This window comes from Vigna unguiculata, chromosome 4, assembly GCF_004118075.2.
Source record: "Vigna unguiculata cultivar IT97K-499-35 chromosome 4, ASM411807v1, whole genome shotgun sequence".
NCBI lineage: Eukaryota > Viridiplantae > Streptophyta > Magnoliopsida > Fabales > Fabaceae > Vigna > Vigna unguiculata.
Genome location: NC_040282.1, coordinates 20,358,675 through 20,373,280, shown reverse-complemented (window position 1 = coordinate 20,373,280; position 14,606 = coordinate 20,358,675). Strand labels below are relative to the sequence as shown.

At 30.0% G+C, this 14,606-nt stretch overlaps 1 protein-coding gene across 1 annotated transcript; it reads right to left on the bottom strand.

Moving 5' to 3' along the window:
- Positions 1–113: 113 nt before the first annotated feature.
- LOC114181461 (NAC domain-containing protein 83-like) lies at positions 114–3,152 on the bottom strand. The gene is made up of 3 exons (XM_028067925.1): positions 2,807–3,152; positions 1,805–2,034; positions 114–424 (listed from the first exon to the last, which is right to left on the bottom strand). The coding sequence occupies exons 1-3, from the start codon at positions 2,991–2,993 to the stop codon at positions 206–208; spliced, it is 636 nt and encodes a 211-aa protein (XP_027923726.1). The 5' UTR covers positions 2,994–3,152; the 3' UTR covers positions 114–205.
- Between the last annotated feature and the right edge of the window lie 11,454 nt (positions 3,153–14,606).

Genomic DNA, 14,606 nt, shown 5'->3' with positions numbered 1-14,606 from the left:
GTAATTGCAGTGTTTCCGATTTTGCTGATTTAATAATAAAATCTAAGTGTTTTACTTTTGTGTTGAACCAATGGTATGATTATATATGACTTCTACTTTTGTTTTGAAAAGTGTAAGGTAAAACGTGGTTTCATTTATTGCAAAGTAAAGATAAACGTAGTTGGTGCTTTACAAGCAAGCACTGTTCTAGTCTATAAGTTAAATCCTAGTCTAAGTTCTTAGAAGTTTCACCACAGTCCTGAAGTAAAGATGGGGAAGAAGGTGGCGGAAGCAGTATATTATCGTGATCAAAATCCATTATGCTAGGTTTAACATCATGTACTCTCTGAAGTTTGCTGCTACAAAAGGGTCTCTGCTGAGATGCTTTTGGCGTCTTCTTCCTTTTCTGAAATATCACATACACAGCAAAATCTGCCACCGCCATCTGCACGAGAATGGATGAATTCTTAAGTCTTCAAATAATGGAAAACTATAGACTGCATCTTAGGCACATTACCCTCTTGTTCGAATAAAATCTACTAAACATATTCATTGTGAGTAGTAGTTATTTTTTGAGTTAAATAATTTTTTCTCCAAATTATTATAAAAATTATATTTTATATCTAAAATAAATTATAAAACATTTAATTTCAGAAATAAAAATGTTCTATAATTTAATTTAAGAATAAGAACGGAACACAATTTTAACTTTTTATTATAATTTAAGAATAAAAAATATATTTAACTCTTATTATTCTATTTTACATTTAGACATTCTTTAGAAGTTGTAAGTTGTTACATGTATATAGAATTTGAATTTTTTGTTTCGTTTTCTTAGACGATATATTTAAAATATATTGATGTTTTAAAATATATTAAAAGTATCAATTTTAATATATTTTTAATATTCATTCAAAGAAAAAAAAAACAGTAAAAAATCTTGACTAATATAAATATTAGTAAAACAAGATTAATTTACAAAAAGAAAGTAAAATAATCTCTCCATACATATGTTAAAAGGATTTATATTAAATTTTTTTAAAGTATTAATATCGGTGTATTTTTAATGTTCAAAGAAAAAAAACAATAAAAAATATAAATATTTTTAACATAAATATAATTGGAATAAATGATATATCATTGTCATTCTATAAGCATTCCACTTCTGTGGCTTAATAATTTCCTAATAAAATTACTCAAATCAGTATTATTAGAGGAATGAATATTTAATTAATGTACTATTATTTTAAAATAAAATTAGGGATAAAATGTTTATCAACGAGTAAAAAATAGATATTATAAATATATATTAACAAGTAATGGTATCAACATATTAACGGAACAAATACAAATATTATTATAACAGTTTTTTATCATTAAATATCTATATTTGTTAAATTTTAATTTAACAAAAAATCTTTATATATATATATATATATATATATATATATATAAACGAAGACTGTGACTTAAATTTTTAATAAATAGTTTTAATAAGATATTTTAATTAATTGATTGTTAAAAATTTTTAATGTTCATCTTATATTTTTAAGGTTCTTCAAGATTAGAAAATGACAATATGAAATTTTATATGATATTGTAAGATGCTGAAAATAATGAAGTTAGTAATTTTTTTAATGTCATTCAAAAAATAAATAACAATATCAATTCTCATGATTTGTTTATGTTTAAGAATGAATTGGACAAAGTGGGTTTATTGATCCAACCACACAAGAATGTGATTTAATATTAACTTTTGTAACAGTATTTGGATTTGTATGAATTCAGTTTATTTTTACGTTGTTTGAAATTTATGATAGTTTACCTGATATGCGTACGAAGTTACAAGACGCAATTCGTGCATGACCCAGCGAGTTCTTGTTTCATGGGAACCTTTGCAGAAAATCAGTGTTTTCTTCATCCCAATTACTTCATTGCTTTCACAAACCCTTATTTCTTTTTCTTTTCCAACATATTTCCAACAACCGGAACCGGCACTTCTCTTGTTCACTTTTCCACAATTGCTAAAAAAGTACCTTTTTTCCCTCAAATCACCTACAAGTACGATTCACCAAAAATAGTTTCATATCATGCTTCAACAAAAGAGAAACTACTAATATTTTCCATTTCAATCACTTCAGAGAAATACTATTCCATCTTGCAATTTTTTCAATGACATGAGAACAATTGTCATCTATGAACTATCTTTTGTGCTAGCTATTAAAATTGAGTGAAAGGCCCTTTTGTCAAAGTATAATGACGAGTGATTCGAGTGAAAAGAATGTTTCTGATACGGTGGCTCATTGTTAAAAGAAGATGTATATTTCGTTTTATTTTACTATTGTTAATCCATGATAGAGTGAAATATATTTTTAATTTTTTAATTTTTAATAAAAGTTGAAATTAATTTATTTTAAAAATTAATTTAATCCTCTAAACGAAAACAATTTGAAAAAAAAAATTGTCAAACGTTATAACGAGTCTAAAACTGTAATGGTAATGAAACGTGTTCAAATAAACTAAAAAAAATAGTTTAAAAGAATAAATTAATTCAAAATAAAAAAAAAAACCAATTCTAATTTTTACCGTAAATTAAAAAAAAACATAGTTAATCCTTTAAAAAAATTCATGTATAAATACAGCGACTCTAAATCTTTTTAATTATTCGCTCTTTCAAATTCTATTCATTACAATTCTTTCTATTCACATGTACTAAATTAGCATTATTTTCTAAAAAAATTGAAATAAAGGTAGATACAAATTGAAGGGATTTTGATTTTTATGAAAAAAAGTAACAAAAAAGAATGAAAAAAAGAGTGGAAGGAACCTGGAAGCAGGCATGGGTGAGTCTGAAAAATATCAGTTTCTGGAATGACTGAAGCAGGTAATTGTTGAGCAAAGGCCTTGTTCTTGAGGTAGTGAAGGAGAAGCTCCTGATCTGTGGGACAAAATCTGAACCCAATTGGCAATTTTATGCCTCCTTTCACAACAAACCCTTCTTCAAACCCTTCCATCTTTAAAACAAAAGAGAAAACTGATCGAGGAAACAAACCTCTCTCTCAAGTGATTAACTTTTGCATCAGAGAACGAAACCCACGTGTGTTATGTTATTTCACGGCAAGCACAAAACAAAGGATAATTGGGTTGTCGAGAAGTCGTGGTTGCAAAGGTTTCCAATTTATAGACGCAACATCCTGGAAAGGACGTGTACGAGGGAGAATGCTTGGTCTCAATAGGCATGTTGGTCACCAGAAACGGTCATTTTTTGTGCGACTAATTTGGGGACAAATATGCAGGGGTAAGATGGTCACAATCAAGTTTTTGAAAATAAATAATTAAATATTTGATTCAGAATCTCTATACAATTTAGTATCAGATTGCTTTAAATATTAATAACAATAAAATTACTAATTTAACTTAAATATACATTTAAAAAATTTTCATGTATAATTATTAATTTTTCTTTTAAAATTAATATTTTACTCTTTGAATTTATATGCACACGATTTTGCAATTGTCTAAAATACAAATATTTGTTTCGGTTATATAGATCAATGAAAGCAATAATTTTGACATAGTAAATCAATAGTTTAAATATAGTTCAATAATAATAATAAATAATTACTTTATAGTATGTTTTAAATTATTGACAAAAACTTTATGTAAAAAATAAAAATATAATATTAATTTATTAATGCTGGTTAATTTATTTTATTAAATCATTTGTAATAATATACAAATAATAAAATTATTTTCATTAAAAGAATTATCCGTTTATCGTTGTCTGTTTTTTTTACATTAGTTTTAAATTTATTATTTCTTAATTCCTACTTTTTTATTTAAAAGGCTGATGTAAGAAAAGGAAAATAGGACAAAACTGCAAAAATCTCGAAGGACCCAATTGAAAATAGGTGCTTGGTTATTGTTGTTATAATGAATATATCTTGCAAACACTTTAAATGCACACTCCTAGCTCCACCTTTCCACTTTCGGGTCAGGGTATCCTAAGTTACTCTTCTCTTGGACCGAAAAAAGGTGTTTGTGTCATACGATAGTAAATGCAAGAACAATAAACATAATTAATTTACCGTGAGTGTTGTGCTATTTATATCATATTTATGGGTTTATATATGTATGGGCATAATTCACATAGCTAATTACTTTTATTTATCTTTCGGTCATTATTTTACCGATCATTCTTTAACTATAGTCTCAAAGGCATATTATGTTTCTTTACAACATATAGGTCTAGTACATCTAGGCTTGGGTGTTCGAGATGTCCTAGATGTACTCGGACATATGTAGTAAATTACCCCACTAGGCTCAATATGATATATTTTTAAGTCTTCAAGCTTCCACAATTATACTAGTATCAATGCCTTTATGTGTAAAGAAAAATTATATTTCTTTGGTCTTATCCTATTATATGTTAACCTCCCAACTTCGAGGAGCATAGCGATGAAGAGGTTTTAGGTGAGATGTGTAAGGTTTGATTGGATGTGATGGAAGTTCTCCTTCCAAGCTATATGACACAAGCTAAGTTGGAGACTCCAATGGTGACGATGATGTACATAAGCTATGGGAAATAAGGTGTACGACTAGGTTTTTGATGACTTAATGGTGATGAGATGATGATGTTTGGGTGATCTCAAGAGAGGTTAGGCCAACTCTTATGGATGAGTGGTAATGAGTCCATCTTCAAGCTTGGAATCCATGAGCAAGTGATAAAGGACTTCATGGAAGGTTGATACATGCAAAAGTAAGGAGATATGAAGGTGAGAAGGTTCGGTGTTGATGATGTTTTGTTCGGTTTGGAAGAGTTTCCTAGGGAGAGGTGAGACCATTTCCTAAGGAAGGAAACCTAAAGTACACTACAAAAAAGGTGTATAACGTCACCCATTTAACGTCTGCCCACGAGAAGCCCAACGTAAAAAATGACCGGTGACATTTTTGTAAATAAAAGGTCAAATTTGACATCGACTAGCTATATCCAAGACGTTACTTAGTGTCGACTCTGTAAAACATCAATGTCATTCAGAAAAGGATGTCGACCCCCAACACCCTGACACCATTTAACGTCGACGCCCACTCCCCCAACATCAAAAAGGTTTTTAAACCAGTGCAAAAACAAAAACGCTACATTGTTCTTTCACGCGAGTTAAAGTTTTCCTCGCTACCGGCAACAACGACCTCTGTACGTGAGTTTGGCTTCGTTTTCCACCACTGAACTTGTTGGGTTTTCATTTGCTTATTGATTTAGGCATTTTGAACCAAATATGTTTTGTTTTCGTCCCCATATGACTAGCTTTTTTATATCTACTTTTGGCAGCATTCTCTTGCTATAGACCTTCATAACCTATCGATGGATCTTCGGCGAAAGCAATTAACATATTTGAAATTTCTGCGATGGATCTTTATATGCCACCATTTTGGTTGGTCTTATTTTGTTTGATAACTCATCATTTTTCTAGACTTATCGTTTTTTTTTGTTTTTTTTCAAATATTGTTAACTCTTTCGATAGTCAAATGGTTGAACTTATGGTCACATTATCCTAATTCTACTATGTCTGCATTAGTGGGACTGCGGTGTTATTTTTTGTATTAATGTTTATGCTGCTTCACTAATATATTTGTGTGTAAATCATGTAGGGTTTTGATGGGGTTGACTAGGAGATGAACTTTAATGGGAGTAAATTTGGAAGGCATGCAGGTATTCATCATTTATGCGCAATTTATAGAGAAGAATATACTTACAAAGAGATAGTATAGGTGCACTATACTACAAAAATTTGCCATGTATTTCTTCAATGGCACACCATTGAAGAATAGCCAAATCCAAGATGAAAAACTCTCCAATGTTACCTAACATGAGTTTCAATACTGTTTGAAACTATTTTTACCACTTACAATGAATATATGCATCTTACGTGTTAAACAAAACATTGATACTTCAAAAATTCTAACAAGTATCTCAAAATTCTTTGGACTATATCATTAATATTACTTATTTATCTTGAAGTGAATATTAAGGATTGAAAATAATAATTTCAAACTTTGAAGGGATGAAAATTGAAAAAAAGAGATGTTTCACAAAACTAAAACTAAAATTTATATATTTTATAAGAAATAAAAACATTCATTTTGGATTTTATAGAGATAAAACATAAAGAACTTAAACCAAAATAAAAAAAAACTTGGACTAAAAACTTTATCTTATTAGTTTCTTAATTTCCAGTAGCTATTCACACGACACATCTTTATTTTAATCACTGTCCAATAAAAAGTGAAAATGTTTTTACCTTTTGAGGTTCAATGCTTAGTATTTTGTTTAATTGTTTTGTAATTAAAACTCTTTATCTTTGATATTTGGCTGTAGTGAAGACACTGATGTTGTGGTTCCAATGATAGCTACTCGATATTCAATTGATGTCTTGAAACTATCTATCATCGCCAATTGGTACACATGGTATGACAATGGCAACGTTGGTGCAACTTCTGCCATTAACAAACTGTAAGAGGTGCTGGACATGAGGTTCCTCTTCACAAACCCCAAAATGCTATTTTTTTATAATGTTTTTGTAATGCAATACCAATGTCGTATCTTATATATGAGTTAAAATTGTAAATCCAAAATTTTGTTGGAATATTTGTGATCTGTTGTGGAATTTTTCGGCTTTTCAGGTGTGGGAAAATTGTAAATACAACAAAAATAAAAAAAAATAGTTTTTGACATCTATCGTTACCATGATAGACGTTAAAAGTTGTTGTTTTTACCTTTAAATCGTGCCAATTGGACGTTTGGATTTTTCCAGAACTGACGTTAAGGGATGTTGGGGTTCCTTACAAACTAATGTTAAGGGACATCAGGTTTTAATTTCGATATCAATTTTAACGTCACCCGATACGACATCGGGGTTTGGACAGACATAAAAAACCAAAAATGACAAACATTAAAAGTCTTCTTTGTGTTAGTGGTAGTCTGGAAGAGAGGACAAGTCTAGGAAGAGCTCAAACACGAGGAATATGAACACATTTTGGCATCAATTCTTTACTCAAATTCAAGCTAAGATTACATGAGGTAAGCCTTTTTATTTATAGAACAAAAGGAGAGCTAGGTGTCTCAAAAAATGAGGGGGGAAAATGATTTAGAAACTTGAATTTTGGAGCCAAAAGAGAACATGCACAAAGTGTGACTTACCACCTAAGAAAACATATATTCATGCTCTTGTGCGTATAAGGAGAGAGCCTTGCTCTCCAAATTTGTCTCAAAATTAGGGTTTTGGAAACCCTAATCCATGTGCTCCAAAATATTGGCCCAAAATCAAGCCCATCTCTTTTTAGACCCAAACTAGTCTACTAGGCTCAAGCCCAAAACATGGCCTAAATAAAATTCTACACTACTAGACTCATAATACAAAGCCCAAAATATTATTTACAAAAGAATCTTAGACTAGGTTTTCACATCTTTCTTAGCCTAGATGAACATCAACTTGGGCCTACTTTGCTCGATAAAGCCCAGTCTTCTTGAATCCTTCAACCATGGCTCTTATGGTTGCTCCCTTTGCTAAGGGTTTGTCATTATCTTCTCTCTCCTTAAAAGGATTTGACCTTAAATATGGAGGGTCTGCCTCATCATATGCAAGTAAAATACATTAAAAGCAACATTGACTTCATAGTCACTAGGCATATATAGGATTTGATTAGATTTTAGTGGCATTTAGGATTGTAAATAGTTTTGTAGCTCACTACTACATAAATCCACTTTCCATGACATAAGAATTTCATCAGAAACTTAGGCTACATTTAGGTTTTGTCTTACAATTTTGATCAAATAGTTTGTTTATAATCTTTTCCCTCTCATTTTAGGTACTGTTAGATATTAGATTAGCTTAGGATTAGTTACTAAAATCATTTCATACACCCATACCATCATCTTATACATTTGGATTGCATTTAGTAGTTGAAAATAAGGGAGTATAGTTCATATTGCATTTTAGCTCTAGTTGAGTTCATATTTAGGTGGCATTTTGTTTTATTAGTTTGAACATATCATTTAGTATAAATATAAATAGTAAATAGTTTAAATCAATTACAATAAGTAGTTGTTTACCCACTTAAATCACACACACACACACACCATAACTAGTTAATTGATTGCCCTATCCTTGAATTAAGTTTGATATACAAGTAGACACCACTAAACTATAAGCAAATAAAAGCAATTAAGGAAAAAAAATTAAATCTAAACTATGCAGCCTAAAGGTAAGTTTAATATACAAGTAGACAGGTACTTAGAACCTTCAAAGAACTTACCAGCAAAAAATGATTCCCTAAAGAAACAAGGTTCTTATTAGGAGATGGGATTGAACACCAAAGTAAGCAAAATTTCAAGTTAAAGAAAGCAAGATGCAAATACAATCAAAATGGCTAGCTACTCTTGTCTAAATGTTTTGTCTTCCTTTGCTCTTTAACCAGGGCTTCAAGTCCACTTAAGGTTTCCACCCTCTAAGATTGAACCTACGGTTGGTTCTATTAGCATAAATGAATTTGATGCATGTAGATTTGATGAAGAATTGAAGATCTTTTCAAGCTTGAAGTGAAGTTTGAACTGGTTGCGATGGAAGAACTTGAAAGCATTTAGAACCTTCAAAGAACTTAACAACAAAAAATGATTCACTAAAGAAACAAGGTTTTAATTAGGAGATGAGATTGAACACCAAAGTAAGTCAAATTTACAAGATAGAGAAATCAAGATGTGAATCCAACCAAAATGTCTAGCAAGTCCTCTCCAACTATTTCTCTCCTTCTTTGCTCCTTAACCAAGGCTTTGAGTCCACTTAAGTTTTCCACCCCCTAAGATGTTACCTTAAGGGTTGGTTCTGTTAGCACAAATGAATTTAATGCATGTAGATTTGATGAAGAATTGAAGATCTTTCAAGCTTGAAGTGAAATTTGAACTGGTTAGGATGGAAGAACTTGAAAGTTGATGTTGTGGTTTAAACTTCAAGACTATTTGACTTCAGATAAAAGTCTTGTGTCTATTTGTAACTTTTCAATTTGTTAAAATAATTTTGAACAAGTTAAACAATTTGGGAATTATAGTTCTGCTAGTAACATACTTGATCGACAAGAATATTAATGAATCAGTTGGTTTCACTTAAAGTAAGTGAACTCAACCGATTAAGCAGAAATTTCAACCTTTGCAATATGTTAGTTGACAAGCTACAAAGCTTGTCTTTTTCTATGCAAAAGAGAGTGATTCATTTTTTAGCACGAAATCAATTAGAAAATAAAAAACTCTCTTTCTCTCTAAAGAACTAGAGTTGGTGTTGTTGGTGATCATCCTTAGAGTTTTTGGAGTTGTGTTTGCTCATAGTGTGTGCATTGAAAAAGGTTCTTGGTTAGCTAGGGAGAGCCACCATTGAGGTTTAATTCTTCTTGTGAATTTGTGGTATGTCTAGCGTGATTCCAGATTTTGAAGAAAGTTTCTTGTTGTGCTATGTGGGTTTCTTGTGTGATTCAAGAGCCTTAATGTATTGAATCTTGTATTTCAAAAGTTGAATCTTGTAAGGGTTGTGTAAATCTTTTGAAATAGTGAAAATTCAGGCTAAGGTTGCCTTGACTAACTGGATGTAGCTCAAGTGGAGTGAACCAATATAAAAATTCTATGTGAATTGGTTTACACTTTCTGCATTGTATTGTTCTTAGTTTAATTTCATTATGAAAATGAATTTGGGTAATCTTTTATTGAAATCCTTACATATTTGCATAAGCAATTAGTATAATGTTGCATCTTCTATCAATTGTTATTGATCTTGGTTGATAAATTGTGTTAAGTGAATTTTATGTACACTCATTGTTAGTATTTTAATCAATTGATCATATTTTTCAATTTGTTGTATGTATCAAGAATTCACAATTATTTTATCATTAATATAAATCATTGTGTAATTACATATCAAGTTGATAACTTTGTGCATTTGGAATTAATTTAACTTGTCTTGATAAGCATATTAATCAAATATGTAATCTTTGTAATTTGAGTGTTTTGGTGCATTTACTGTAAAATTCTCTATCGAGATTTTAATATGTTATTTTGGTATTTCAACCAGTTAAAATGCATGTTCCATAACTGATGCATTCTTAGATTCTATGGTTAGTTGAATTTTTCCTCAAGGTTTTATTAAACTTCAAAAATAATACAATTTTTAGAAAAAGCCAATTCAGTCTCCCTCTCCCCCTTCTTGGCCTAGAAACACCTTAATTTACTTACAGGTTGACCTCAAAAGAGAAAACCTACACCTAATAACACAAAAAATCGAGAAGAGAATCTAAGGAGAAAAGCAAGAAAGGTCTAAAATGGAGCAAGGATACACAAAAGGAATTTAACTTGACAAAATTGAAAGAACAAGGAATGACAAATAAGAAAATAAAAGCTAAGAACAAATGTTAGCACTCAAAATAGAAACACCTAAAGAAAGACACTAGAATAGATTAACAAAACCAAAAATAACTAGAATATAGAGGGGTGCTTCTTGTCTATGCAAGCTAAATAAAAGATTGTAAAAACAATGATAGTAAAACAAGTCAATTTCCAATACTTTTTCAAAATAGATTCATCATTGGTTATCAAAATATTTTGTTCAATTGATTATTGTTGTAAATTTTTAAGTCACTCAATGTAACTTCTCAATTAATTTGTTGCGTTCTTAATTTTAACCAAAGTACTCCTCAACTAAAAGCGAGAACCTTTTAGATTATCCATAATAAATTTAACCAAAGTAACTTCTCAATTAAATGTTACTATGCCTAATCATATCTATTCTTTTCCCTCTATTATCAAGTAAAAGCTAATCAATTAAAGTAACTTCTAGATTAATTGTAGTTAAAAATTTTCCAAAAAAATCAAAGCAACTTCTCAATTATTGGCAAAAAACTCATTCAATCATAGAAAAATTTCTAACTTAAATCAAAGTAACTTCTTAATTAAAATTAAAAACCTTTGGTCTCATATGATTGTTTTGCATATAGATTTAATATCATCATTAATTTTACTTAATGTAGAGATAGAAGACAAAGAAGAAGAATAAACCACTACAATAACTAAAAGGAACAAATAAATTATTTTAATCTAACCTCAAAATCCATAATGAAATTATAAGGGAATCAACTCTAGAAGCTTAACTCTCCATGATGGGGTGGAAAACATAATGAATGAAAGAAAGGGTAAAAAAGGGGTGGAAAAAGGTGACAGATATGACGATAGCTCCACAAAACCAGAGTTGCTAATGCTTCCTCTTTTGCTTCCCCTAGGTCTCTTTATATAGGACTTGATTGAGCTTGGATTCTAACTCTTCTCTTGCTGAAATATTTTATTTGTTGATGTAACATCTTCTAACTAATTAACAATATTGATGATTTTAAAAAATATTTGACAAATATCCTTTATTGATAACTTCTGATATAATTAAATTAATTATTTTAGTAAATTTGCAATATTTTAGCATGGCTCACAACATGATAGTGGTGTGAAGTTTCACGTTTTCCAATGATTGATTTGTACTGGTTGGTGGAGGGTTCAGCGTGTCTAGTGCGATATAGGTGGAAGAACGTCGTTGTTTCTCCAATATGGTGCATCACCAATGTTGTTCTGGTGTGGTGCTGGCTGATGGCGAGGTTAACGATGGTGTGGAAGTGAACAATAAGGGTTCTGGTTATGTTAGAGAAAAATTGTTTTGGATTGTGAAAAGGGAAGAAGATGATGGGCATGTGGCATCCTAGCATTGATCAAATGTTATTTATGGAGGATTGTAACATCCCAAAAATAAAGTTAATGATATATTACTTTTTATATACAATGTATTGGAGTTATACTATTTATCTTTATTTTTTCTAACATTACAAAATAAAATCCCAATAATTATATTATATACACTATTAACAATTTTTTTTATCAGGTCAATATATTTTAAAGAAACCATATTTAAGATCTTCATTAAGAAAACATTTTATGCATAAAAAAAATGTTGAGAGTACTTATAGTATCTGCTAGCTGTAAATTTACAAAATAAATTGTACTGATATAATTAGTTAATTCATATAGGCAATAATTCTTTACCAACAAATTATATGATGGTTGAATATTCTATAAATATATCTATATATATATATATATATATTAAGGAAACTAATAATACAATAAATTATGAATATACGTTTAATAATAATCGATATATGAATTTATATACAAAAGTTTGAATAAATGCAAAATGAATAAATGGAAAAGAGGTAACAATCAAATGCAAAATCTTTGAAAACAAAGTGACAGTGGATTGAATAACAAGTGAATGAGAAAGTTATTATTCGTATCTAATAAAAATTAAAAGAGAAGAATATATATATATATTGGTGTGTTTTCCATAATAACTAAGGTAAGGGGAGGAGACATGTATTATTTTATCTCTTTTACTTTTATCTTTTTGTCTCTTCATAATTATTTTTATTTCTATATTTACTTTAAGTGAGATGTCCCTAACCTCATTCTAATTTATATTTAGTTCCTGTTCCTATTTATTTATTTATATTCATCTCCAGTTGTATACTGGTCCTATTTATTCAATTTATATTTACTCTCACTTACTTATTTATATTTATCGCCAGTCACATACTGGTCCATTTATTTATTTATATTTATTTATTTTAATTATGCATTTGACCCTATTTATTTATATAATTATATGGTTTAATATTGAAATAAAATTTATGATAAATAAAGATTTGATTATTGTAGTTGTTGTAGTTGGAGGTATGACCTTGGGGATTTAAACGAGTTAATATTCTCAAGATGAAATTTTCTTGAGTTACTTTGTTGGCCATGAGCTCATTTGTCTTGACTAGTCGCTACAAAATTAATCAATATCTTTATAAGGTATGATGAAATTCAATTTTATGGATTTTGAAGAGTTTCCATATTATTTTATATTATTATGATATCCTGTATATTTTTATGTGATATTTGTCTCACTTTCCTGTTTTATGATTGTGTATGAAAAACAAAATTTTATAACCTCATCATAGATGGCTGCTCCTAACATGCCTGATCCCTTCTTCGTTGACATTGTGGCTGTCTTCCCGACAAAATGCATGGCAAACAAATGCAGTAAATAATTCTGTGACATTTCAGGGGAACAAAAACTCTACTATCCCTTTCCTTTTAACTTCAAATGCACCTATTATAATTGAAGGACAAATTGGAGTTACCTTTTTCTTACCCCCAATAGTCCAAGTGAACCCTATTTATAACCTTTTTCCTCCCCATGTTTGAAGACCAGTATGTGAGGGGAGGGGGCGGGGACTGTAAATAAATAACACTCCTTCCTCTTCTAGTGTAGAAAATATTATGTGTGCTAAATGATGTAAATATAGGATGCATATCGTACTGTAAAAGATATAAGCATATATGTGAATATTTTAAGTTTGTTAGATATTATTGTAAAATTTGATATTAAAATTCTATAAGTAAATCATATAATAATAATAAAAAAAAAAGGGTTCGTAAGTCGCCACATTAGATGGTATCAAATCAACGTTTAATGTGAGATCTATGAAATGTACTCATCACATTTTTTTTACTAACTAATACAATTCCATATGGCAAACAATATGAGGAACAATGAATTAACTGAAGCAATGCAAGCTATCCGAGACATGACTGCTGCTCTAGTAAGGAATCAAAGACATGAATGAACCCCTGAATCACAAGGTTTAGCTGAATTTAGGAGAAACAAACCTCCACAATTTTCTGGAGGATATGATCCAGAAAAAAACTAAATTATGGATTAAGGAAATGGAGAAAATATTTTGAGTTATGAACTGTGCTGACAACCAAAAGGTGAGTTATGATGTATTTATGTTGATAGGAGAGCTAGATATTGGTGGGATGGTACTAGGAGATTACTTGAAGGAGGGAGAATAATTATTACCTAGGAAGTATTTAGAACAAGGTTTTTAGAAACATATTTCTCAAATGATGTGAGGAGAGGAAAAGAAATAGAGTTCATGTAGGTGAAACAAAGAAGTATGATAATAGGTGAATATGCTTCCAAGTTTGACGAATTAGGAAAATACTCTACTTTCTTTTATCACCCAAAGGAAAGGATGAAGTGTATAAAATTTGAAAATGGACTTAGGGATGAATTGATAAAAGCAGTAGGAATACTAAAAATTGCTAATTTTCCTACGCTTATCCACAAGTGTAGATTTTTGGAAGACTTTGAGAACAATCAAAACAACAAACCAAAATATTTTGGACCCTAGACAAATAAAAATAGACGCAATGAGGGAAAACCTTACAATCGCCCACAATGGAGGTCCCAATCCAACCAATCCTCATCAGGAAATTCTAGTAGACTTGCCTATAATCATATCATATGCTTTAAATGCGGACAAAGTTATCATGCTAAAGATTTTCATCTTAAAGGACCAGTCTGTTTCAAGTGTGGGAAACTTGGCCACCTATTCTATGAATGTGGACAACAAAAGACACATTTCAATCCAGCTGCAACTAAGACAAGACCTACTACAACAGGAAGAGTCTACACCATGACTGGAGTTGACACCGCTGAAAA

Coding starts and splice junctions, on each gene's coding strand:
- LOC114181461 (XM_028067925.1), bottom strand. CDS start 2,993: ATGGAAGGGTTTGAAGAAGGGTTTGTTGTGAAAGGAGGCATAAAATTG. Junction 2,035..2,806: donor TCACCCATGCCTGCTTCCAG/GTTCCTTCCACT, acceptor TCGTACTTGTAG/GTGATTTGAGGGAAAAAAGG. Junction 425..1,804: donor TAACTTCGTACGCATATCAG/GTAAACTATCAT, acceptor ATTCTCGTGCAG/ATGGCGGTGGCAGATTTTGC.